Source organism: Paroedura picta, chromosome 12 (genome assembly GCF_049243985.1).
Source record: "Paroedura picta isolate Pp20150507F chromosome 12, Ppicta_v3.0, whole genome shotgun sequence".
Classification (NCBI taxonomy): domain Eukaryota; kingdom Metazoa; phylum Chordata; class Lepidosauria; order Squamata; family Gekkonidae; genus Paroedura; species Paroedura picta.
Window position 1 is genome coordinate 19,090,164 of NC_135380.1, and position 27,858 is coordinate 19,118,021.

General features: G+C 42.5%; 1 protein-coding gene and 1 long non-coding RNA gene across 3 annotated transcripts in view; one reads left to right on the top strand and one right to left on the bottom strand.

Annotated features, from left to right (window-relative positions):
- Positions 1–27,858, top strand: part of EBF2 (EBF transcription factor 2) — a 251,959-nt gene that overhangs the window by 179,387 nt on the left and 44,714 nt on the right. For both annotated transcript variants that reach the window (XM_077305189.1, XM_077305191.1), the window contains 2 exons: positions 6,438–6,519; positions 27,711–27,828. In XM_077305189.1, the coding sequence (XP_077161304.1) occupies positions 6,438–6,519; positions 27,711–27,828 (200 nt within the window). The remainder of the gene's footprint in view (positions 1–6,437; positions 6,520–27,710; positions 27,829–27,858) is intronic.
- On the bottom strand, positions 6,257–23,404 carry LOC143821338 (uncharacterized). The gene is made up of 3 exons (XR_013225772.1): positions 23,300–23,404; positions 19,883–19,932; positions 6,257–6,602 (listed from the first exon to the last, which is right to left on the bottom strand). It is a non-coding gene; the product is annotated as an uncharacterized LOC143821338 (long non-coding RNA).

Here is a 27,858-nt window from a genome sequence, read left to right on the forward strand (position 1 = left end):
AGATGCAAGCATGTAAAATATCTGGGTATATATAAAACAATGCACAGAACTCTTTTATATGGCTGCTTAGTTATAGTCAGAGACTGACTGGAAAATCTCCTCAAGGAATGGGGCAGGGGGGGGGGGCACAGGTTATGAGTGACACAGTTCAACTGGAGGAAAGATTTTTTAAAAAAAGAATCCTGTTCATGTGTGAGTGTTTAAAGAAGTCTAAAGCCAGAGGAAGAAAATTAGGCACTTTAATGTTTCTTCTGGGGTTTTGAGCAAATAAAAAAGCCATAATAAGGCAGAGTGTAGCCAATGACCCATTGAAGCTGAAATGCTGAACATTCCATGTGATTTTTTTTTAAAAGAGGGTTGATGGGCTAGTGTTCAAATAGTATGCAGCTATCCCTTGTAGACATTCAAGCCTTGCTGCTTTTAAGAAAGGGCACCCCAAATAGCCATGGAGGGACATCTTGGTGTTTGTTTTTTTAATATAGTGAGCAATTTACGTTTGGCATGGACTGTACTTGAGCCATGCTGATTTGTTTTCTCTCGTAATGCAACACAAAATCTGGCCCAGGGATGTCATTGGGCATACACAAACAGATCAGCAGGCACAATTCTCTTCTAGTAGAAGAAGAGTTGGTTTTCATACCCCACTTTTATACCCCACTTACCGTAGGAGACTCAAAGCAGTTTACAATCGCCTTCCCTTCCTCTCCCCACAACAGACACTCTGTGAGGTAGGTGGGGCTGAGAGAGCCCTGTCAGGAATGCTCTGTGAGAACAGCTCTAACTGGACTGTGACTCGCCCAACTGGCTGCATGCGGAGGAGCGGGGAATCAAGCCCAGCTCTCCAGATTAGAGGCCGCCGCTCTGAGCCACTGCACTATGCTGTCTCTCTAGAATTCCTCTAGAATCACAGACAAAAACGGATGAGGGGATCTCAAAGCGGAGCAACGCTAACGTGGAAATGAATCCATTCTAACCCTCAGTGGTTACTTCTCCATAGTTTCTTCTCCTACAAATGTTTTCCTCACAACCGAGTGATCTCTGGCATGGAAGAACTTGGCCGAAAACAAAAGAGAACCCTTTTGACCTAAAGATCAGAATCAGATGCTTCACCCAGTTCTCTTCTTTATACACGACTGAGTCATACTTGGGTTTAAACGAGTAAAGCAGTCACTTCATGATGACATATGAGATAGGGCAAAAACTAATGTAAAACTGAGCACGTTCACACATCCATACACGGCTCTGATTTCAGGTGAGTAAGTGTGTGATTAAAAGGTAAAGGTAAAGGTATCCCCTGTGCAAGCACCGGAAGGATGGAAGGCTGAGTCAACCTTGAGCTGGCTGCTGGGATTGAACTCCCAGCCTCATGGTCAGAGCTTCAGACAGCATGCCGGCTGCCTTACTACTCTGCGCCACAAGAGGCTCTGACATTTTGATATATTCCTGTCTAATTCTAAGGGCATAAATGTAAACTTTACCATAGACAAAGTGATCACCAGCCAAATGATATAACAGATGAAAATCCTGTGAACAATGAGGAAACCTGATCAATAAATATAAATTTAGCTTTTATGGATGAATATAAATATCTAAATGCAAAATAAGGTAAAGTTTCAATTACAACTCTGCCATAAGGGCATTCTCTGAGGGTGGCCCACTCGGCCAATGTTTAAAAATATTTGGAAGATCCATTCTAGTCATACAACTAGCTTTAGGTGGGTTTAATCGATATTTTTTAAACAAACTTTAGCTGGATTTGGTCCACGGATGTTGTTGATAGTAGCTAATAGGCTGCATTTGCCTGCCAACTGGAAACTCCAGTGGGTGGAGTCTAGGCTTTCAAGGGCCAATTCTGCACTGGCAGTGCTGCCCGGGGCAGCTGCCAGTGCGTTGTGGTGGAGCTGTATCCACCGCTGCTTCTGTGTCCCCACAGGGGACACATTTTGGCAGCGGAACAGGTCCACACAGGCCTGCCACTGGACAGGCCCCATTGGCACAGGGCAAATGAGGGTCTGAACCGCAGCAGGCATGGGAGGGGACCAGAACGATGGCAACGTCTTGTGGAAGCAGGGATTAACCCCGCTTCCATGTGAGCTCCCTCCCGGCCTTTCTTGCCCATGCGGAATTGGCCGAGGTGTAGCTTGTTGAAATGGGGGAGGGAGCCTAAAACCATTTCCTGATTTTTATATAAAGATCCCAAGCATCTGCTTCTAAGGAACCTCTAGTGCACAATTATTTGTGTGTTTGTTTTAATATCTGTATTCGAGTCCTTACCTATTCCCTCAGAAAAAGAAATCTAATGAAACTAGAAGCTTATGCAGGCCAAGTGCCCTTATGTATTTTGTATGTGTGTGTGCGGGGGGGGGGGGCTTTCTTCTCTGTTCCTCACCCTGAAATTTAACCCCCTTCTTCTGGAGAACTCGGACACTGAAACTTCAGATCCATCGTAACTGGCTGATTTGCAAGACCATTTCCAAATCTCCCTGAGTATGAAACATAGATAAATATAGATATACATTGCAGGTACCAGATTTGTCTGTACATATTCATTCCCCCACCCTTAGAAACATGATCCTCTGTGCAGTTTTCAGTGGAACCAGTTAAGTAGGTATCTGTTCATAAAGGATAATTTGATTCATCTCTCACAGCTGAATTTCATTCAACAAACTAGAATGAAATGATGGAAACCCGACATTGTCTACTAAGATACTGAGGGAGTTTGAGAGCCAATGCGGTTATAATGGTTAGTAGTTTGACCCAGCTTCAAATGTACCCTGAAGCTCATAAGACCTTTCTTTAGGCAATCATTACTTTTCAGCCCAACCTACCTTACGGAGTTGTTGTGAAGATACAGTAGGTGGGGAGACAACCATGTATGCTGCTCTGAACGCCTTGGAGGAAGTGCTGTATGAACGTGTGATATTGTCAGTATTGTCCGTTCAAAGGTATGGATGTTTGTATTAGACACAAAGGAAAGTTAATAGAGAAATAACAGGAAGAATAAAGCTAGTTTTCTTTCAATAATCCTGTTGAGAAACACACTAGGAAAAAAAGCCAAACAGACAGGTTTTCTCTATTTTCTTCACCAGAGTTTTCTTTTCAATGCAAAACCTGTTAATGCAGTGGGAGAGTATAGGACATATTTTCCAAGGAACATTGGATGATATTATTATCTCATCATGCAGAGATATTCTTACATTCTGTAGCTTTCTGTGATTCATTGCAGGATGTTCATAAATGAATCAGATGCCAAAGTACTTCCTTTGTGTCTGGTGGTGACACGCATCCACAGTTTTTGAAAGTTGGCATAAGTACAGTTATATTGGAGATTTAACACTGGGCTTTTTTTAATAAAAGGGGGGAGACTCATTGCTTTATTTTTATAGGCTTGTTTTTCTTGTTGGTAAACCTTGGGAGAAAAATATACATCTTTCTCCTTTAAAGTTCTAATTCAAGGCATGAATGTGTGAGTTCTGAAGGGACTTTGGGACTGCGGTAAAAATTCGTTGTCATAGTAACAGAAAGGGAACTAGGCCTAGCTCACCTGGGACTTTAACTTACTGCAAAAGCTGAATTTTTTTTTTTTTTTAGACAAGCACTCAGCAAGGGAAATAAATAAATAAATTGCTCATTGTGCTCCCAGCTGACTTTCAACGCCTGCCCCTCCCCGCAACTATTCCGCTCCCTTCTATGAATGCATTTTATTTTGTCCTGCAGCCGTCATGAATTTTCTGTGTCCCAGTTAAATCTGTGGGATTTTTTTTTTCCTCCTTGCAATTTAAATGTACCACTAGGATGCGCCAGGGCATGGGGGGCGGGGGGACACACACAGTATTCCAACCAGAACTGTATTTCGTGATAATATTTCAAACAGGAATCAACACTGTCTCGTCTTCTGTTTGGATTGTAAAAAATATGATGTTCAAGAGGCTTTTGTTCTTCTTCCTTTGGCAAGTTCAGATATTTCAAAACTCTCCAGCAGCTGCACACAAATATCTTATGTAGCACAGAATAGTAGGTCACAGAGAGATGTACTGTTCATTCTGTACCACGGGTGAGTTCTTGCTGTCCGCAGTCTCACACTATTTCTCACTGTGAGGATAGTTTCCCAGTTTCCAGGTATATCATATGACACATTAAACCAAAAAAAAAAAAAATAGAACCATCTTGATAGTCTGAGGTGCATTTAAAAGTATCTAAATACTTAAACTAATTTTTTTGTTGGGGGGGATAAAGGCATTTATGAATATCTAATGGAGTTCTCTGAGAAATGACTGATCAAATCTCAATATCAGTGTATTTTTTTTTTTACTTAGTCTGGATTTTTGGATCCTTTGCTTATTTGGTTAAGAATTTTCCCATAACTCACAGAAAATACCAACGAAATCTTACAGGACAGTATGTATCGACTGGTCTTGAGTCAAACAGTGATCCTGCCAGATGAGAATCACTATCCTCCAATTTTGTTCATCAGTGGATAAAGCCGCCATGCTTTATGTGACCACCACATGATCAATGCATCACCTATTTATTTCTTTGATTTCTGAGTCACTCCTCCCTGCAAGGCAGCTTACATCAGAGATGCAAAGTTAAAAATGTAAACAATCAGTTTAACCCAATTCACAAACTGGTAGTTCTACTAATAACAGTCGTGCTCCCACAAATAGGTTGATGGGGTTGTTTGGGGGTTGTGACTCCACAGAAGCGTGTTTCTCAGTGACATTCACATCTCCTGTCCTTTAGCCTTCATGACAAAATAAACGGCAATGAGATAAACCCAGAACATGCTTCTAGGTAAAGAACAGGTAAATGAGGAGTATGCAGAGGTGGCAAATAAATTCAGAGTAAATCAGGGCAAAAACAGGGGTGTTTCAGGGGCAACAAAAATCATTTTGACTGTATTAAGGAAGCTAGCGACATCCAGAAATTATTGCCCATTTCAATGGGAATTGTCAGTACAAGGGAAAAAAACATGTGAATAATTGTCTGTTCCTGTTTTGGTGCAACGCCCCAATAATCTGGTGAGATAGGTTAGGCTAGAGCCATCTAGTCCAGCATGTTGCTTCACTTAGTAGCCAACCAGTTGCCCTGGGGCACCAACAAACAAGGTGCAGAGGCTGAGGCTGAGGCTGATGCTATCTCCGAGAACTTGCATTAGAGGTTTACTGCCTCCCTATATGAAAGCTGCCCTTAGCCAAAATGGCAAATAGCTGTTGTTAGGCCTATTCTTCTTGTCTATGCATTTCACCCTCATCCAGACTCAAAACTTCCCACTGGTTCATCTTCCTATAGTGTGTGTGTCCATGTGTAAGTCAACACCCATGTAACATTCAAATGTGGACTTCCTTGCACGTAAATTTGTATGACCTCATGTGGAATGGGCATTAGACTTGAGTGAAATAACAATATATGAATATACATACCCTAATTGCTCCTGTTGATGAGGAGCAGTCCTTATTTTCTGGTGCTTGTGGCTGGTAAAACCACCCTTGAGGAGGCTTATATTGTCCTTCTTCAGGGTTTCGCTTTCTCCCCATAGACTCTAGAGACAGTAACAGTCCAATCACAAGGAGAGTGTCCCCCATGAATTAAGAACAATATAATTTTGATTAGGATGGCACTGCAAGTGGGTAATGAATGCATCCTGTCAGTGATTGCACATGATCATTAAGGCATCGTGTGCTGTACAATCTGCCCTTTCCTGCACCGCAGATGCTTGGGTATATCTGATGATGTTTTTCCATTATACCTTTAAGCAAACCAATTAAACCCCCTTGGCTTTTTAATCAGTGAAAGACGGGCTGCTATAAGTAAACAAAGTTTTCAGCTAGCGTTGCTGAGGTTTTACAGTATGGTAGTGGTTCCTGGTGAGGTTCACGCTAAGAGCCTTGGTACAAGAATTAGGGCTTTCAAAACAGATTCTAGCTGGGAAAGTTACACTGTATAGACCTGTATTCATTGTGAACAAGCACGTGTGCTTTTGATGACTTGGAACAAAAGAAAAAGTCTCTCTCTCTCTCTCTCTCTCTCTCTCTCTCTCTCTCTCTCTCTTACTCCTTTATTATTTATTTATTGTTTCAAATTTAATTAATCCCAATAAAGCACATCGTTTTGGGGACTCTGTTCTGCCCACACTTGGGGAGCATCAATCCTTTTTTTTTTTTTCTTTTCCCTTCCCTTCACTTCAGGCGAAAAGGCTTCAAGGATCCCCGGCTTCTAATAACATTAAGTATTACTTTGCAGGGCAAATAAATTCAGCCCGAAATGTCATTTTAATCTGTTTTAATTGACAGCATCCTTTTAAACAGTCTGTTGACATCCCCTGATGGATTCCGCCACGGGGCACGATTGTACTGACACAAAGCAAGTAAATAATAGCAGGCGCTAATTTTTAAAGCGGGAGATGTCACACACGTTTCTTTCTTTCCCCCCTACAGATTTTTCTTAAAATTTTTCCTCAAGTGCAATCAGAATTGTTTGAAAACAGCCGGGAACCCTCGAGACATGCGACGGTTTCAGGTAAGCGTTATGGGACTCTGTGTTAAGTGAGTTGTCTGTCTTTTTTTTTTTTCGGCGCTCGATTCTGTGGCTCATCACCGACACTGTGGGTAATAAATGAGATGACAGTAAATGATAAAGCCCATCATATATTGTTAAAGTTTTTCTTCATTTGTCGCCTTTAATCCTTGCTTTCTCCCCTTTTCCTTTCTGAATCCCCGAGAGGAGAACTGATGTACCGTGCCAACCGGCGACGTATATTTGATTTGACACCCTGAAGCAAGGCACTTGCGCGTACAGCTGCCCATAGCAGGCACTGTGTTCGTGATACTGAGATGTCTCCGAATTTTTCAAACTAGATCAGTGTGCTGTATGCAAGCCGTTCTCTCCCCCCTCACCCGCCCACCCTCCACTCACCATATTTAACACTTTCAGAGCCTCCCTTTCAGGGTCTTTCAGAACGGCAGCTGGTCCAGGCATGGTCACTTTAAGATCTCGCATAGTAAAGGCAACAAGGCCCGTGGGACAGTGACCCAGCTGCTTTGCAGCAAAAGCTGCCACTGGTTTCATCATAGCTGTCGCTGATGTATTGAGAATACCAGCTAATAAAAACACAGAGGGAGGTGAAGTGTGTCAAGTTGGAAACATTGGGGGAAGGGGGGAAGGGGGTTGGGAAAGACATGAGCACTAAATCTCACCCCTCTTTCTTTCTCTCTCCTTTCCACACCGTAATTGTTTAAGGCTGTGTACAGCCGTAACACTTTCACAGCGTTTTCTCTCTTAGAATTATGAGGGCTGTTGCCCTGCTTCGGAAGCTTGGTAGCCAGAGCACTGTAAGGAAGGAGAGGGGAGAACTTTCGTTCTGGTGGGGTAGCTTTGTTAAGGGAGTGGGCTGGCAAAACTGGGATTCTTAACCCCCCCAGTTTTTGTTTTCTTTGTTTCTTTCTTTTAAAAAAAAGCTTTTTAACAGTTTTAAGGCTAGCAACATGTGAACACCCAATCTAAACTGAAAAGGTGGCTTTTGAGGAAAAGGATAAAATAATTCTGAAGGTCTGGGGCCTTGGTAGTGGCTTTCTTTCCTTTAAACAAACCAATAAACCAACACAAAAGGCCACTCATGTTTTGTGTGTGTGTGTATTCATCTTTCCTTCTGCTAAATATAGTTGTTTAAACCCTTTGAGTCAGTTGTAATACTGCTATCAAGGAAGAGCTGTGTGTTTTGTTTAGTGTCTCATATGGCATGGTTACAAGCCAATAGCTGATTGCACAAGATCCATACACTTGTTTCATAAGTCCTAAGGAAGAGGACCTGGGTTTTCTCCTAGGTAGCTTGAAGAACAATGAAGTTCACCCATAAAACACTGAAGAGAGCCCCCAGGAAGACAGCTGGATATATATGGACTAGACATTAAGCCCATTGTATCTGGGAAGCTCATTAGTCCATCAGGGTGCCAGGCAGAGGGCTTTCAGGTGGGAGGGTGCAGAGGGACTGGAGCAGCCCAGCCATTGAACAGGGATGCTGGGGCTGACCCTGAGCATGCAGTGCAACTGAGCATAGCTGGGCCTCCCCCGCACTGTCCTGCATGCAGGAGGAGGCAGCAGAGCCACTGGAGCCAACCTGTGGACCACCAAACATGGCCAGCCCTACTCTCCCTTTCTGCAGCAGGCAGGAAACAGTCAGGAACAGGGTGGCCCAGCCAGTGAACAAGGCTGCCAGGGTCAGCTCTCAGCCAGCAGTGCAGGTGAGCATGGTTGGAGCTCTTCCCTATGCTCTCTGGCAGGTGGGAGGGTGACAGCCCAGCCAGGGTAGCTGAGCTACTGGGCCCTGCCCTCCACTAGCTGCCCCAGCTTACCTTCAGTGTCTTGCTGTGGAATAAAGCTGGCTGTTCTCCAGCCCTGCTAACTGGGCAGGCAAGTGCACGAGGAGGAAGGAGAGGGGAAGAAAGACCATGGATTGGCCCTGAGTGGTACAGTGCCCTTTCCCTAATGGGAGCATATCCCCCAGTGAGGGCCAGTCAGAGGGTTTGGGATGTTCAACACTTCATCAGAAGTATGTGCACAATTGTATATATTATAATGATGATGATGCTAATGTTTTATACTATCTCAACTATTCTGAAAAATCTCTACAGGTTTGATACAGAACAATTTCTCCAGAAGTGAAGCCCTTGTAAAAACCAGAACAAGTTTTAATATTGTTTAGAAATCTCACCCATTATAGGAAGTTCTTTCCTGGCATTCACAGGGGCTGGGCTGTTGAAATTAATGCCAAAATAATTCACTTTATTTTTTAGAAAAGGTAGTGCCATTAGGCTTTAAAGTATCACTGTGTTACTGTTGACATCAACGGCATGACATGCTCAGGAACCTGACCTATATTTCAAACAATATATAAAATATATATTAACATCAGGGGACCTTCCCTTCTCTGAAAGCACCTGTTGCCTCTCTGTTTTCCATGCTTCCTTCTCTTCTTCCCGCCTACCAGCTAACCCACCATTTATTTGCCTCCCCCATCTCCCATCTTTCCCTCCTTCTGTCCATCAAGAAAACTGTGGCCCAGTTGTGAGTTATTGGCCACTGGACCAGTTGCACAGTGGGGAACCTTCAAGGTCTTGCAGGAGCCATCTCACTATCCTCCTCCCCACAGTGTTTCCTCTTTCCCTCCTAGGTTTTCCAACCACCAAGTGGTAGCTAGAGATCTGCTATTATACGTCACCTCTAGGCAACAGAGATCAGTTAACCTGGAGACAATGGCCCCCAAATCTCCAGGTATTTCCCAACCCAGAGCTGGCAAGCGGCAACCCTATTCCCTCCACCTAGCAACTCTACATATTCCCATCTTTCCCTGCTTTTTTCTCTCCTACCTATTCACCAACCAGCCTACTTCCCCCCCCCCATCCTGTTTTCAGCTATGTTTATTATTTATTTACTTCTTTTATTCCATCCTTTCTCCACAATGGTGACCCAAAGGAAATTACATTGCTCTCTCCTCCACTTTATCCTCACAAAAATCCTGTGAGTTATGTTAGGCTGAGAATGTATAACTGGCCCTAGATCACCTAGTGAGTTTCTATGGCAGTGGTGAGTCAAACCTAGCTCCTACAGCCCACTGGCTTTTGTGTACGGCTTTTGTGAAACAGCAGCAAGCAGCCAGTCGTGTGTGTATCATGCAGGTTGCATGCTGCCAGGATGCCTGGTAGTTGCTGCTGGGCTGTTCCCCATGATTCCCCCTTCAAAGGCCAAAACTTCCCTGGAAAAGACCCTGCCTCCTCAACCTTTCACTGGCAGAAATCAAGGCTGGAAGGCTGGCAATATTTTTGTGGTTACCTAGTATTCCCCATAATGGCCACGGAGAGGGTGTTTGTTTCTTAAAGCTATAGGCACTGCTTCTGTTTAATAAAAAAAAAGATTTCAGATTTTTCTGCAGCGCAGAGTTTTCTTTTCATGGTGCTATGTTCGTAATGCTGTCTTTTAATATTTTAGAGTGCTGATCTAGTTATGCGGTTTTGATTAGGAGGTTTAAGGACTTTTGTGGTTTTTGTCAATCTAATACAGTTTATGGTGAGAAACAAACAAATAAACAAGATGTCTGGCTTAATTCTTGTTCTTAATTGGTGTTGGAAGAGTTTGAATCAGGGGTAGTCAAACTGCGGCCCTCCAGATGTCCATGGACTACAACTCTCTTTCTCTGTTTTTAATATGGAGGTTACTCACACTTTTTCCTTACACAAAGTTATTTATATTTTTAGATTTCATAAATATTCTTTACAGTGCCATTGTATATATTAACTACATGATAAATGATGCATTATAGTGTAAAAGCTGTAAAATAAGTTTAGGCTGGAAGGGGGGGGGGAAGCAAATATTTCCAAACTCAATTTTTCACTAAATTTCCATTTTTCCCCATGGAAAAATGGGGGGAGTATTCCCCCCCAATGGAGTCCAAATTTTTGAATATCTAAATAAGAGACATTTCTAAATAAGGAGGCCAAACTGAAAACTGCACAGAGCCAACGTAAATCAGCTGGGACTTGCAAGAGCTAGCATCTGGGGGATGTCTGTCTATCTATCTATCTATCTATCTATCTATCTATCTATCTATCTATCTATCTATCTATCTATCTATCTATCTATCTATCTATCTATCTATCTATCTATCTATCTATCTATCTATCTATCATCTATCTATCATCTATCTATCTATCATCTATCTATCTATCTATCCATCTATCCATCTATCCATCCATCCATCCATCCATCCATCCATCCATCCATCTATCCATCCATCCATCCATCCATCCATCCTTCCATCCATCCATCCATCCATCCATCCATCTATCTATCTATCACCCTCCCTTGTGTCTAGGAGCGGCTACCATAAAACATAGGAGAACATAAAGATAAATACTGAAATGGCCTATGGCCGATCAGTAAACTGAATACTGAATAAAAATAAATGCATTATGATTCAGAATAACATCAACTGCACAACACTGGTTTCATAACAGTAATAACAATTCACAACTAATGGTTGCAACGTTAACATTAACTATGACCCCTGTTTAGCTTAGTTCTGTCACTCCATCCATATTAGTGAGTCCAGAAGGTCATAAACACCTCCTTGGGTCATCCTTTCTGTCATAAGAACTCAGCTTAAGGAGGGGTTCTTGAACCCGAGGAACCCTGAACTTACAGCTGCTATTCTTTACTTGGGTTAGTTCCTCAAGTGGATGTTGGCTATGCAACATCAGGCTGGTTGGATATATTTGACTCAATCCTGTTGATATTTCCATTTTATGGCACAGGTGATTTTTACATGAAAACAAGCATTGACTATGAGATGAGTTCTGCTACTGAATTCCATTATTTTGATTGGGGGAATTATAGCTACAATTTTATCCCAAGCATCATGAAAATAATGAATCAAGCCAGAGCAAATACAGGGGGAAAGTACTCTCTGTCTCTTGTATGATTTTCCCAATTTGGTTATCGTTAGGTTGAAGGATAAGAGTTCAGCTGATATAAATCACATGTGTTTTGTAAAGTGCAGACAGGGCTGATTGTAAATCAACCTTCTTCCACTGGCATCAATCACTTCAGAAACTTGTAATAGCCTCATTTACAACAGCCTTTTCGTTTTTTCAAAAATGTGCACCAACAGGAGAAAAAGAGGCACTTTAAGCAAAGTGTATAAATTTGGTGTATCTCCTCATAGGCTACTGTAAGAACAATTGCTACAGACTGCATTTTTTAAAAGGTTAGAAGTACTCTGTACAAACAAAGTAAAGGACCATGAAGGGTTAATTCTAGTTGACATATCTCAAAAAGAGGTATTGCAGAGCTGGGGAAAGTGCAGAAGAGGGAAAGCAGAAAATGATTATGGAGCACCTTTCCTGTGAGGAAAGTCTAAAGAATCTGGGACTCTTCAGTTTGGAAAATGTTGACTGAGGGGAGCCATCATGAAGGTTCATAAAATTATGCATTGGACAGAAAGAGGAGTGAAAAGCACCCCCCCTTTTTCACGAAAGACAAGAACTCAGGAACAACAAGGTTTAGTACAGATAAAAGAACAGCTAGATTTGAATCTACAGACCAAAAAGATGTTCATGTATAAACTTTTGAGTCAAAGCTTCCCTTTCTCAGATACCAACAGATACAACTACAGACAATTGGAATACTTCTTTGCTCAACGAGTAATTAAATTGTGGAATTCACTGAGCTCAAGCATAGATAGCTTTTAAAGGAAGTTAAGTAGTTTCATGGAAGAGTTATCTGTCAGTATCGTACGTGACTAAAGAAAATGTCCACGTTCAGAGGCAACATCAGAGGAAGTGACATCAAAGGAAGTCCTTGGCTTCTTATGTCCTGTTTGTTGGAACTCCAGAGCAATGGGCTGGCCAGTGTCAAATTAAAACAGGTAGCAAGAAACACTGTGCAGCAGAAATTATTTAATCTGGGAAGGACTGGCCAGTGTGGGAAACAGGATGCTAGTCTAGCTAGACTGATGCTTTGACCCAGCAGGGCTTTTCTTGAGTTCTTATTACACAAATGAAGTAACACCATGAGAAACAGAGTCCCTAATCCATTAATTTCTTACTAAATTTCTGATAGGTAGGCAAGTATCCTTGCAATCATAGCACTGCCTGATTCATTTCCCCAGACATACCCTATTTGAATGTGCCTTCCTTTGCAAGTGTGGAGAGATGGGCATCCTCATACCCCAGAGCTAAGAATATGTGTCATTGCACATGTGGAGTTTGGATATGGGAGCTTTTTTAGTATTGTAGATGTCTTGAATCGTTTCTTTTCCCCTTCCTGGTTCTAATTTGGGAGAAGAAGAGGTGGGGGGCAAAGGACATTTCCTGCAAGTTGTTAAATTAATTTTGTTCTGATCCTCTAAGCCGCTTGGGCACATTCTAATGGAACCTCTACACAGAGACAGATTGTTGAATCAGACTTTTGCTCTCCCTTAATGTTTTTGGCTTCCTCTGTGTTCTTGTTTCGCAACAGTGGGAGAGGCATCACAATGCCGCATGCTCTTCTCGCAGATCTGATCATCTGAAATAAGTGCTGCAAAGGACTTGTTGGTGTTTCTTCTCAAGATCACTTGAGATGGCTTAGCTGACAGTTCACTTGCTCCCATCATTCAACAGGCAGCATTGACAATTCCGTGCTAAGCACTTTTTAAAATTTGGAATAATGTGAAAATGAAGGGTTTTCACAATTGTTAAAACAGACCTGTGTCTGTTTGTAAACATACTTGGGAAAGGTACAGCTTCTCTCAGGGCTTTGTGGGGGAAGTAGGGCAGAGACCTGGAATTTGTTTTCAGTGTCAGGTAAAGCAACAGTCGAGAGGAATGCCTCTTTGCTCAGGATTTAACCTCCTTGGCAGAAGAATGAGATAGACCAATGCTTATGGTTTGGCTTTTTGGTTTTGAATGCTTGGCTGCCAGTGTTTGTCAGGACACTAAAGTTCACACAGGTAGGCGGATGTGGTGGTTGAACCCCTTAACAAACCCTAGGGGAGGAGCCATAAGGCCATGCAGAAGGTCAGGTTCAGTCTCTGGCATCTCCAGTTAAGAAGGACCAGACAGTAGGTGAAGTTAAAGACCTCTACCTGAGACCCTGGAGAGTTGCTGCCAGTCTGAGTAGACAGTACTAACCTTAATGGACCTATACTCTGATTTGCAGTGAGGCAGTTTCATGTGTGTTCAAGATTGTGGCCAATGAATTGAACCTTTCACAAAACAGAACTTCATGGAAGTATAGAAACTAGCCTAGTAAGGAGAAAGGTTCTACCTAAAATAAATCCCTATATTTTTACATATACAATAACGTCAGAAAACGATTGCACATACAATGGTATTTTGGAACCATGTCACAAATCTTCAATGATCTCAGTAAACCTACAAACTCCCCAGTTGGAACAATGATGAAGCTAATTTACCCAAATATAAATCCCTATACATTTACATGTACGATGAAATCAAAAAATATCTCATGGTCTTTCCAAACCATGCCACAGTCTTCCCCACCCCTAACAATCCCCAGTAAACCTCCAAACTCCCCAACCGGATCCATGATTAAGCAAACCCTAACTTGAGAAATTACCCCAATATAAATTCCTATATTTTTACATGTACAATAATGTCAGAAAATATTTATATATACAATGACATTTCCAAATCATGCCACAAAGTCTTCCCCACCACTACAATCCCAATAAACCTACAAAATCCCCACTGGACTCCTGCCTAAGCTAACCTTAACAGGAGAATATACCCAAATATAAATCCCTACATTTTTACATGTACAATACTGTCAGAAAATATTTATACATCAAATGGTGGTTCCAAACCATGTCACAACATCTTCCCCTCTCCTAACAATCTCAGTAAACGTACAAACTCCCCAACTGGACCCACGCTTAAGCAAACCCTAACCCTAACTTGAGAAATTACCCTAATACAGTGATTCTTATACCTGGGGGTCGGGACCCTTTCATCGGGGTCACGGCAGGTCAAGCAGCTTGGCCGGGGGGGGGGGGGAGGGCATCGCCACTGTTGCCACTCCTCTTGAAGGCAGCTTCCAATTTATATACAATTTATAACCAATTTATATACAATCGTGAACAATTGATCTTTAAGCCATTGGTCAGTTTTGGTTTACTTGCCATGAAAGAACACTTGCATAATTTTATGGTTGGGGGTCACCACAACATGAGGAACTGTATTCAAGAGTCACAGCATTAAGAAGGTTGAGAACCACTGTTCTACCTCCTCTTTTGTGTGCTATGCTGATTGACTGTTGTTCCCACAAAAAGAAAAACCTCTATGATCCTCCTCTTGAAGTCAAACAGTTCCTTCTGCATGAATGGGGCCTAACTGTGATATCTCATAGGCTTGGGATTTGTAGTAATTATTTCAAGTGAGGCCACAGAACAGGTCACAGCGGGTTGCTGTGGGGGAGGAGTTATCCGACTCCTTTGCACTCCCATGTGGGGTGCCACAGGGAGCGGTGCTTTCCCCCACGTTATTTAGCATCTATATGCGTCCTCTAGCCCAGCTGGTATGGAGTTATGGGCTTGGGTGTCATCAGCACGCTAATGATACCCAGCTTGATGGATGGCCGGCTGGATCTCCCCCAGAAAGATTCGCCAGTTGTTTGGAAGCAGCGGCTGGATGGATCAGGAGATGCCGCTTGAAACTCAACCCCTACAAAACGGAGGTCCTTTAGCTAGGCCGAAGGGAGCAGGAACAGAAAACATGTCTTCCCTGCCTGGACGGGGTGCAATTGTCATCTGTGCCCCAAGCCAGGAATTTGGGAGTGATTCTGGATGCCTCACTTTCCATGGAAACCCAGGTCACCAAAGTAGCCCGGATGGCGTTTCTCCATCTGCGCCAAGCTGGGCTACTAGCGCCCTTGCTGCCCCCAGAACACCTGGCCACTGTGATCCATGCAATGATCACTTCTAGATTAGACTTCTCTAACTCGCTCTACACGCGCCTACCATTGTCCCTAACCTGGAAGTTACAGCTGGTACAGACGCAGCTGCACAGGTCCTCACTAAACCATCTTGGAGGTCCCATGTTCAGCCTCTGCTGATGCAGCTGCAATGGTTGCCAGTTTGTTTCCAGATCAAGTTCAAGGCTTTGGTATTAACCTTCAAGGCTATATGCGGCTTGGGTCCTGCATACTTGAGGGACCGCCTATCTCCTTATGCCCCCTGCAGGGCACTTTGCACTGTGGGTAAGAATCTGCTGATGATCCCAGGACCCCGGAAGGCACACCTGGCCTCGATAAGGGCCAGGGCCTTTTCAGTCCTGGCCTCTACCTGGTGGAATGAGTGCCCTGAAGAGCTGCAGGCCCTGTCGGAGCTCTCCACCAGGCGTTCGTCTGAGGCCAGGTGGTGGCCCAGGGGCTAAGATCAGGCCCCTCTCCCTGAGGGGGGGGAGGCCAGTATTAGACTGGCCTGGTTCCCCAGATTGTTCCACCCTATGCCCAATTATCTATCCACTCCCTTCTGCCCATGCAGTGGGCCTGTGTGGGAATAGTTTTATTAAATCGCCATCATTGTGAATGAGTCATTGTTTATGGGGTTTTAATGGGGAATTTTAATGGTTTTAATGTATTGATTGGTACTGAAACCTTGTGAACCGTGGTGAGCAGGTTTCCGAGAGCGACGGTCATACAAATCGAATAAATAATAATAAATAATCTTTGACCACAATTTCTCCTCCATTAATGTGTAAACGCTAAGGTGATTACAGTGTGCTTGAAGATGAGCTAAACCATATTAATTTATCTTTGTGCATTCACACAGGGATGGGTTCTCATCCATTCCATCTCTGCCTTCTGCAGCAGAATCTCCATTAGCATCTCTGGGAAATTTGCCTGACCGAGAAGAGCAGAAGGGAGAGTTGCTACAGATTGTTTTTCTTCTATCCATGTTGAAAATAACAATAATAAATATAAAAATTTCACATCATAATAATTTTGGCAAAACTAGAAAAACATGTTAGTGTAACTGCGCAGTTATAAGGGAAAGTACATCAGGAATTTCATATTGTTTCCAGATGTCTAGTGCCATAAAGGATCTATCTCCCCCCCCCCTCTTGGAACCATAACAGGAATTTTCTCAACATTTCACACAGGAATGGATAGGTCACATGGATTTGGGCACATGTATTGCAGTCGTACAGTGCTTTTTCTAGCAGATAAAGCATTTGGAGCAAGGGGGCTGTCCTTGTGTGCATTGTTCAACACCAACACATTTGGACTACAGCTGATCTGAAATTCGACTGCAAGGGTGTTGACAGCAACACACCACAGTGATCTTATTATTCTGTAATACATAAGGATGATTTTGAATTTCCGGTCCCTGCTGTTTTGAAAGCCCATGCAGTGCAATGATTAGGGTGTAGGGCTACAATTGCAGAGAGCTGGGTTCAAATCCCCACTGAGCTGTGAAGCTCACTGGATGACCTTCGGACAGTCACGCTCTCAGCCTAAATGACCTCACATGATGGCGCAGATAAAACGAAGAGAGAGAGAAACTGGCACACTGAAAAATGGGAAAGAAATATCAATACTTCACCAAATTCCTTTTCGGTTTGGGTTCAGTCTTGTGTGCTCTATGATCCTTTATTTTTTGTGCCGTTTCCCCCGACCTTTGTGACAATAAACCAACAGCTGGGAAACATTCACACATCCTATGCATTGCAAAAATCTACACTTGCAATCCCTGGAGGTTATGGGGCGGTGGATGGGAGGGCAAAGGGGAAGCAGCTCAAGAGTTTTCTCTCCTAAACAAATATTTTCCGTGAGGAAACTGGTTGCTGTAGCTTGGAGTTATAATTTGACAAGAACTCGGGCTCCCACTTGGAGGAAGGGTGACTACCCTAACTGGCTCCTACTGTGGTCCCACAAAAGATTCAAGGCGGTTGTTTTTGATTGGGTAAGTCCTACATGGGCAGGGCCCAATAGTTCGACTGTATTGCAATCTTCTTCAAAGGCTCTTCACTTGTTTGTTAGTCTGACGCTTTGGGAATTTGGTTCTAACTGGATGAAATGCTGAAGTTCTGTAAACAGATCTGTAGTGGATTTTAAAAACTGAATGGCAGCTGTGCAAAGGGGAGAGTGATTTGCATTGGAGCTGCATATTGTGGAAGAACCGAATGCTCCCTTCTTGGTTCCATTTCCCCAACCTCAAGTGCTCCACTCTAGCATTTTGCCCCACTGGGGTAAATAAATTGGCTGCCTGTTTGTGACGGTGTATTTTCCCCAGAGGAACAAATAGCAGCTCTGAAATCACAAAAAGAAAACTGGAAGAAGGGTCACATCTCTCCCCCCCCCTCACATGCAGCAGCTTATGTCCGAATTATCTGCCCTGCTGCCCATCAATGGGGTGGCTCAGGTAAGTCGGGCCTTCTAATCTAAGCCCTCACAAACAAAAAGGCATCCCTGCAGTCAGAAAACTAGGACATCACAACAGGCTGAAGCCTTTCTTTCCAATATGCTAGTGTTTTTTGTCCTGGGGGAACGCTCAAAACACCCCTTGCATTCTGAGATATACATTCTATGACAGAGTAAGTCATTTGGGTATATATATTGAAATCACAAAATTCTTGCACAGACAGTTAAATCAGCAGAGCTTCCCTTGAGTGCAGTGTTAGATGCTGCTGGATTTGGACTACAGCTGGTCCTCAGCTCAGTTTCTTTGGAATAGAACCATGGTGTTTGAGAGGAATTTGAACGCTCCTTCTGTAATCTTTGATAACTCGGTTGCATATATAAGTCACTCCTTGACGTTACAGCTGTCAGTAGGCGAGCATGCACGTATGAATTTTCCTTTTCAATAAAATATGTTAGAAGCAGATATTGAGTTTATAATCCTTGCCGCTTGGTCTCAGGAATTCCGATATCATTAGTATCGACAAAATTAATAATGAAATACAAAAAAATGGATGACAAAAGCAAGAAAATAGGGGGCATTTTTGTTTCTTTTAATTTTAACATAAAGGAACAGTTGTTCAACCCTAGACTGAAGTGGTACAATCCAAACCCGGGTCTACCACTTCAGTGAGAGGGAACTTCAGCTATCTTCCGCCAAACTGCATTTTAGTGGTAGAGATTAGCAGTTGCAAAGAGGACTGACAATAGCTATGAATGGCTTAATTATTTCAGTTATTTGGTTCAATGTCTGTCTTACCTTTAAAAAAAAAATTAGGGTGATAACGGCTGCTCCAGAAAGACAAATATTTATTATTTCATTTGGAGAAAAATGATTATGCCACCTTTCCATTCAAATACTGTCCTCTCAAAAAAAATAAAATAAGGCTGTATGATGGTGGCAAAAGTGTAATGTGCTTTCAGTGTCCTGTTAGGACATAGGCCACTGGAAGCCTCATATGGAAACTTCTGGACAGTCATCATGATCGGCCAGAACAGATTATAGTCAATCTGGTTTCAAGGCTGATTTATTTTAATACATATTCAACCTTTCCCCCATTGCCCAAGGCAGCTTAAAAAAATGCCTACATAGCTAAAACTTAAATGAGTGTACATCAGGCTCAAACTGCAAGTCCTACATCATATGTCATTATCAGCTGCCAATCAGAGTCATTGGTTTGTTACTTCTACCACAGGAATGTTGAAAGAATTCTATTTTGTCTTGTTTTGGAAGTGGGTAGGCTGCTCCAAAGAGTGGGTATGGCTGTTGAAAAAAAGCATGCAGAGACCTTGGATGAAAATACCTCCCAAATGAGGTGCCTGAAGGCCTCATCTAAAGAAAGTCAGTCCCTTAGATACGTGGGCCGTAGGCCACCAAGGGCATTAAATGTAACAATCAGGGTCTCTCAAATTGTGCCTGGAAACAAATAGGTAGCCAGTGAAACCCACTGATGTTGCAGGGGTCATCTTTATTTACTTATATGAACATAATGACATAATCTAATGGCAGCAACTGAAGTTTCTGAACAGCATTCAGTGGCAGTCCACATATAGCATATTACAATAATCAAGCCTTGAAGTTACCGGGGCATGGATCAGGGTGGTAAAAGGTACTCAGGTAAGAGGGCCACACTGGTGTACTTGATATAGATAATAGAAAGCATACCTCGCTACTTCTCCAGCTTGCTTACAAAAAGATCACCGAAATCATTTTACTACCGAAAACAATCTAAGTAACTTTTAGCTACCTCCAATGGGTGATGTTCTAGCAATTATATCATAGTCATACTTTCCTTAGACAGCCATTAAGAGAATGGACAATAATCTCTGGCATTTCTTTTCTCCAAGAGGCCCTTAGATCTACATATTGCCTAGTTATGTAAAAGAAGTTTGCTGATGGGGTAGCAATTCAACAGTTATACTAACAGACCTGGATCTCCGGGGATGTCAATCTGATGCCTTTCACCAGTCCAAAATACACTGAAAGAAAACAAAAGCACGTCATGTTTTATGATCTTGGGTGAACAAGTGCCACTGATGGATATGCCATCAGAAGAGTATTGGTGGAGGGGGAGGGACGCACATAAATGGTTAACAAGGTAATGGTAAGAAATATTGACCTTGATTTGTTTAGCTAAGATGTAAAGATTTCTGAAGGTCAAAGGTTTTCTTGTGTAGTGTTTTGGAGTCTAACTGTGCCTGACCCTCTAACATTAAGCTGCTGTGGCCGGCAGTTTTGAAGAGTGAAGTGAACCAGGGGGAAAAGGAGAAGGGGAGAGAGAACAGGAAATGGAGTGAGGTGTTTCAGGAAGTTGTCAGGAGTTGACTGATTGATTCCAGATGGAAAGGGTCACCCTCCATGACCCAGGAAATACTCACTGGGGGAAAGCCGTTGGATGGTGAAAGGGGAGGGCCTGGGAGTTAGAGACTATGGTGGAATGTCCGCTTCCTTTTGAAAAAGCCATGGACTTTTAACTCTTTGGTATAAAGAAAGGGTGGTGGTGGTCTGTATTTAGCTAGTGATTTAAGGAGCATGGGTTAAATAGCAATTTCATATCTACAATTTTATGTGGCCTTTGGTCATAATGTATTGAGCAAACAGTTGAAAGCTTTGCTATGAAATAAACCAAGATTCCAGCCCTATGGAAAACAGAATCACCTTGATGGATCAAGCCAAGTGTCCACGTAACATTGCATCACAAACAATGGTCTGACACATGCTCCAGCATAGTCACTAGCAAGTCATGCCCATCCACTATAGTTTGGTTCTGACATCTAAAACCTGTAAGAACAGGAATTCAGGCTAGACAAAGTCTACCTAGGCCAACATTCTGTGTCTAATAGTGAGTCTTCAGATGCCTTTGAAGCTCATAGGCTGGAGATGTTTTAACAGCCACACCTTGAATTAAATGATGAAGCCTACCTATCATAGTTAATAGTCGCAGAATGACTGTTAACCACAGTTGCCAGCAAATAAGTGCTCAAGATGAAACTGAATAGGCATTGTGGCTTCTTGAGGTTGTAGTCCATTACAATGGAGAAGATCAGGGTGAGTATTTTGTACGTCTTAAATAATAGATTAGATTTTACATGTCTACTGTTTTTAAAACCATGTACATATGAGTTTTTACATACTGTTAACCACCCCGAGACTGTTGCCAGAGAGGGGCAGTCTACAAATCAAATTAATAACAACAACAACAACTAGAATTTCAAATGTTCATTTTTCTCCTTATGGCCGATTCCCAATTGCAAAGCTGGGTGTGGGGGATGGGACCATATCAGAGCTATTTTCACTTTATTATGTAGCCATGTTTGATGTGATCTGAAGCACAAATAGTGAATAGTCCCTTTAAACAGTTTACAAAATGTTCACGTTCTGTCAAGCATTCAAAAGTGTTTTGGCCTTGTTTTCCCACAATTATCCGTATTCCCCACTGCCCAATTCATCTGACAGTAGGGGAAGACAGCTTACAAAATATTAACTTACAAAAGAAAAAAAAAACTTTCCTTACTTGTTTGATCCTGCTGGACGTGCAGGGCATTACATCTCTTAAGTATGTTATTGCTCAATGGGTTGCTGAGCACACCCACCAGTTATGACACTCACCTTTCAGGAAAGTTCTGGCTTTGTATTGCCTGCATTTAGCAGGGGTTAGACAAGATGCTCTCTAAAACACATTCTAATGCTAAAATTCTGTATGTACCTGAATCTGTTCCTTCAATATGCATTGGGCATGTGTGACTAAGTACATAATATTATGGGGTTTAATCTGAGACATTTGAACTCCATCACTCACTATAACATTAGTTTAGAAATTCACAGTTAGGATGCCGGGCTTCTAGGTTAAGAAGATCTCAAAAATCTTCCACACTACTTATACATGCAGTCACTAAAGAGCTATATATTGAATACATGCAGTATATGGATTTATAATTCTTACATGTATTTATATGTACACAGTCTATTGGGTGGGTCAAACACCTATGCTCTCAAAGCAAAGCAGGAAGGGTGGTCTGGGATCAGATCTCCTAAGGCTGGCAACCACGGGGGCACCCAAATGACATCTCCCTGTGCTATTTTCCTGATTGAAATGTGTCACTTCCTGGCTAGTATTAGCCATGCTAAAGAGAAAAGTACCCATATGATATTCATTTTCAGTAGCCAACATCAGTGTGGGAGGACACTTTCCATCAAGGAAACGGTTTGGGTCAAGATATAGGAACCTCTCCTCCAAAGCTGTGACTCAAATCCAGCTCAGGTTCCCCATGGCATCATTGTAGCCCTTTAAAAAAAAAAATTGGAAGTTCGACAGCCCAATCCTAAGGTCAGCATTGATTTCAACAGATTTAGCAGGGCGTAACTGTATTTGGGATGGCTCTGCCAGTCAAGTACCATGTGATTTGGTCTTGATATTCCTAAAGACCTTGAGTAGTAAACAAAATGAGAATAGCATACAGTAAAATGTGAATAATCTGGATTTATCTGCTTCCTTTACATCGCCTAAGGACATCCCTTTGGAAAATAACCTTCATCACACACTAATGTTGAGTTTCAAAATCTTTAACTTATTTGTCTATATAAAATAGCTGCGATGGAACACTGCCGTTGCCATTGTATCAGAGTGATCACAAGCAGTTTTTCCACCAGATAATGTGGGGATGGACCGTAGCTCAATAATCTTCTTGCATGCAGAAGTTTCCAGGTTCAATTCCAGCAGGTAGTAGATGGCATGAAAGATTTGGAGAGCCGCTGCCAGTCTGAGTAGACAAAACTTACTTTGAGAAGTCAGTGCTTTGATTCATTATAAAGCCACTTCCTGTATTGATGAGTGTTCAGTAGGGCCATTTTTTTAAATTTGTGGGAGTAATCAGGCAGAATATCCATTGCATCTTACCAACGCCTTACAAGCTACCAGTCTCTATGATGGCTCCATGGATGGAATGTGTTATAAAATAGAAATTTCTCCAAAACAATATAGCTAGCCTTTCAGAGCAGGTCTATAGTGCTTGGGTGGCAAAGCATTCCCTCTGCAGTCTTCCCAAAGCAAATTACCACCACCAGTCTCCTTCCTCAAATTGTAACTTGCCTTTCAGGACATTTTGTAAACAGATACTTCTATGTTTTCCCTGAAAGAAGCAAATATTTTTATGTATTTACTTATTTATATTTATATACCGCCCTCTCCTGAAGGCTCAGGGTGGTTTACAGGGAATAGGAAACAGACAGATAACATATGGTAACACATGTGATAACAGCAATGACGTTATAACAACAATAACCTTAACATGATAAACGCAATAATAATATAATAGAACTGCAAAGGAGCCTCAGCTCAACTCTTACTGGGACCCAGTGGGTTAGGCAGATTAGTGGCAGTCGTAGTAGGAGGGGGGGCGGGGTTGGGGACCAATTGGAAGTGATGGTTTGGGTCAATCCCAACCAAACGCCTGGTGGAGGAGCTCCCTTTTGCAGGCCCTGCGGAACTGTTTGGGTTCTGTTTGGGTCATAATAGCGGCCGCTCTTATGCAGGGGGGGGGGAGTCAATAGCATTCTCTTTTCCAAAGAGGACAGTTGGTTGTCCCTGGGAAACTCACAAGCAAAACAGAGAGACTGATAACTCTGTCCTGTTACTGCCTTCCTGCAATTGATATTCAGTGGCTCTGAGCCCAGAGAATCCATTCGGCCAACACAGTTAGTTGTTACCAACGAGTTAGGTTATTTTACGTAGGGTCACCAATAGGCCTGGAGAAAAATGTCCAGTCCCATTACAGGCTGGGGCTATCCACCTACATCAGGGGTAGTCAACCTGTGGTCCTCCAGATGTCCATGGACTACAATTCCCAACCGCTGGCAGGGGCTCGTGGGAATTGTAGTCCATGGACATCTGGAGGACCACAGGTTGACTACCCCTGACCTACATGACATGAAAAGCTATCTGTCCCTGAATGGCATCATCCTATTAAACCTTTGTTAAAGGTGCAAGTCAATTGGCTACCCCTATGAATGAGCAAATGGAACTCTTTTCTGCCACACTTGCATCATAGAGTCACAATTTACATATAACCATATACATGTGAGAGGAGTAACATTTTCATCTCCTCACTACACTTAGATCCTAGTAGTGGTGGTCCCATCTGTATAGGGCTTACCCTGAAAAGTGTATACCCCGATATAGGAAGGATCCCAATGCTGGTGGCATACTTCCAGAAATGGAAATTATGCCCCCTCTTGTTCACAGCTTGTGCACAGTGTGGTGTAGACAGGACCTTGTAGTTAGGGAGACAGGACTGAGGAAACGATGGGGGCAAGAGTGGATCTGAAAGAGCTACTATCTCCTCTGTTGACAAATAGCAATTGATCTGGCTGGAGGTCAGTTTCTCTAAGGGAGAAAATGGCTGCCAAATCCCGGAGATTTGGGACTGGTGCTTCAAGAGGGCAGAGTTTTGGGAGGAAGTTCAGCAGAGATGTGATCCCATAAAGTTGGCTTTCTAAAGCTACCACTTCTTCTGAGGGAACTGATCTCTGTAATCTGGAAATCAGTGGTAATTCCAAGAGACCTCATGGCCCACACATTAATGATCTGGAAGCCCTCTCCTTCTTTCCAGCCAGGAAAATGCACTGTATATAGTTCAAAAAGTAGTCATAAAGATATTCCATAATGCACTGCGGTTGCCTGTTTGTATGCTGCACACATACATATGTTCATACCCCCTTCCCAGTGGATGTATATAATATAGCGTCTGCATGTGTGTGGTTGTGTTTGTGCGTATTTGTGTGTCTCTCTGTGCAGTGCGCATGTGCAATAATATACTTTTTGATTTACATTTGGTTACAATTTAAAATCTTCTCGTAAATATTTCAGACACTGGAATAATTCAGCCTTATTCCCTTGCTGCCGTAGTGTGGTCTGGGCTGGCCAGTGAGAGATTAAAATTTATTTCCATTGTTTAAGAGAAAATAATGAAGTGCATCTGAGTGGGCTCTGTTATGTCACAGGGGAAATGTTCACATTGGAAGAGAGTCTTAACTCCACCCAAGTACGCAATGATGAAATCTGTTGGCACATGAAAGCAGCACATTCTGTGGCAGAGATGCTAGAGCAGCATTCATGTGCAGTATGACAAGGGCCTTTTGGAATGAATTAAGTTGGTCTCAGGAAAAGAAAGCATTCTTTCAGTCAGCATAAAATTCTCCATTAGAGCAGGTCTTTTCTCCTGTAGGCCAAGCACAGTTTATCAACTGTTAGAGGTGAAAATTAATTTTCTGGACTGCCTTCAGATTATGTGCAAAACTGTGATTTAATTTCAGTACCTGCGGTTGGTGCGAGGGTCCAAATATGGGCCAGGCATTTGCCAGTTCAACTGAGTTTTGACAAACAAACCATATTTAAAATTAAATGTACATTATGTAAAGAAGAAACTCTGGTTCGTTTGTTATGAGTATGTCTGGTTTATTCTCACTCACACACCACTTCCTTTCAAACATAGAACTGAATGTGAATATTTCCTAGTTTAGGAAATCTTTGATATGACCACAGTTTATTCTCATATCTGAATCATAGTTGCTCCATCAGATTGAGCTTGTTTCTTGCCCACCAACCAGGATTCTAACACTAAAAGTTGTTTACATAATGCCCTTTATTGTGTCACCTATTATCTAGAGATCTATGGATAGGCCCATTATCTATGGATAGGCACCAGTGTGGTATAGTGGTTGTGGCAGACACTAATCTCAAGAACTAGGTTTGATTCCCACTCTTCCACAAGAAGTCTGCTGGATTACCTTGGACCAGCCACAGTTCTTTCAGAGCTCTCTCAGCCCCACCTACCTCACAAGGTGCCTGTTGCAGGGAGAGAAAGGGAATGTGATTGCAAGCCAATCTGAGACTCCTTAAGGTAAAGTAGGATATAACTAGTCTATTCTTATTCTTTTCCTGTGTTGTACTTGTGAGTTTTGGTGATGCTATTCCCAATGATCAGTTCTCCTGATATAGCTGCTTCCAAGGAATTTTGGGATATATAGCAGTGTCTGAGAATTTTAAGAATTTCTTAGCCATGCACAAAACTAGAAAGTCCCTGTTTGCCTGCGGATGTGCACAGAAATGTTGATGGCCATTGCATGCCTGCCTCCCTCATTGAAAGAGGTCATCCTTGACTAACTTGACTAACTAACTTGAGCCAAACCTTTTGATGGACTTTTTAACATCTGTTGCCCCTGTAGATGCTTTGCTTTAACAATTTCTTGTAAGACTATGTCTTGAAATATGGTATGCTGCCTTGAATCTGGGCCTGGAAGAAGTTGTTTTGTTGATTTAAATATGTATATCCTACCTTTCATCTTGATTCATGGTGGCTTACGATGACAGTTTAGTGGCCTAAATTAATAGATACAGGAAGGCATTCTGCTAAAAGTATCTTTTGCATTCACACTATTGTGTCTAGATGGATAGCTAACCAACATTACCAGTAATTAGAAGCTGATGTTTTATAAAGCACCCCTTTGACTTACCAGATATTTTATTTATTTATTTGGATTTTTATACCACCCTTCCCTACAGCTCTGGGCGGTTTACATAGAACATTGTATAAAATTACATAGATGCTTCCCTTTGCAGGGACAGCTGGTCCATACTATTGTGTTTTTTTTCAGGAACTTTTTTTTTTTTGCTTAGAAGATGTGTAGAGAAAAATGTACAGCGGATTTTAGAAATCAATGCCATTTAAATATATGCCATAATAGTTTTTAGAGTATGGATGGTACCTGGGGGGGGAGCCTTGTTGGCCTTTACCAAGCCCCCCTTTCATATTCATTTTTTGATGGACCTGCTTCTAATGAACATAGATAATGGATGGCATCACAACGGCCCATTATGCACGGCCGCCAAAACGGCGATTTCGGGTCACGTGGAAAACGCGGAGGGGGAAGACCGGTTATGCACGGGGCGGGGCGCGACGGCGGCAAAACCCAGGGTAACCGATTATGCACGCGGCGATCCAGGCGCCGCTTCTGGTTGCGCCCCGGTCACCCGGAAGCTGCGTTTTCTTCCGCGTTTCACTGACGCGGTTTTTTCGGCGGCATGCACCGAAGCTGCGGCCGGTTGCAGCCGGCTCCGTGCGTTATCGGTGATTTTAGTCGCCACCATTCCACCCCGAATGTGCGCTAAAACCCCCGTGCATAATGGGTCAACTTCTGGTTACGTTTCACAGAGAAGAGCAGTAAAATTGCATAGTGAAGTCTCTCAGTGGTGGTGAAGTTTCCCTTTCAGCATAGACTACACTCTTCCAGTCTTTTAATTCTGATTCCACATGCCCATGATGCCATGTCCATATACCTTCCATGTGTGTCCCATAGTTCAGCCTGGGGAAAGGTGGGCAAGGAATACCGTTTAAGTGCATGCATTGTGTATGTAATGATCACAATGTGTGTGGGGCCCATCTGCTAATTGAGCCAAAGGACTGCTTTTCCATCCACCACCTTTGACAAGTGTGTATTGGAAGAAAGTAAGAGCCATTTCCAGTCATTAGTATGTTACCCTACCAACCCATGAAGCTTTTATGGCTCTTACACTAAATAGAATTAATGCAGGACAGGAGTTCCCTCTGTGCCAATGAGAGAATACAATCCCACAGGAGACCATTTCTTTTTAGAAACTGAATGGGATTTTAACTAGGCTGAATAATTAATAAATTGAACATGGACTGGTGAAAGTAATTTACCTGCCGTCTTCTTCTCATTCCTTTTTTTAAATTCCCAGGTGGTGTTATCGACAACAGTGAATGTGGATGGGCATGTACTGGCGGTTTCGGACAACATGTTTGTTCATAATAATTCAAAACACGGACGGAGAGCTAGGAGACTTGATCCATCTGAAGGTATTTATTTTGTATTCATCCCTAAACTAT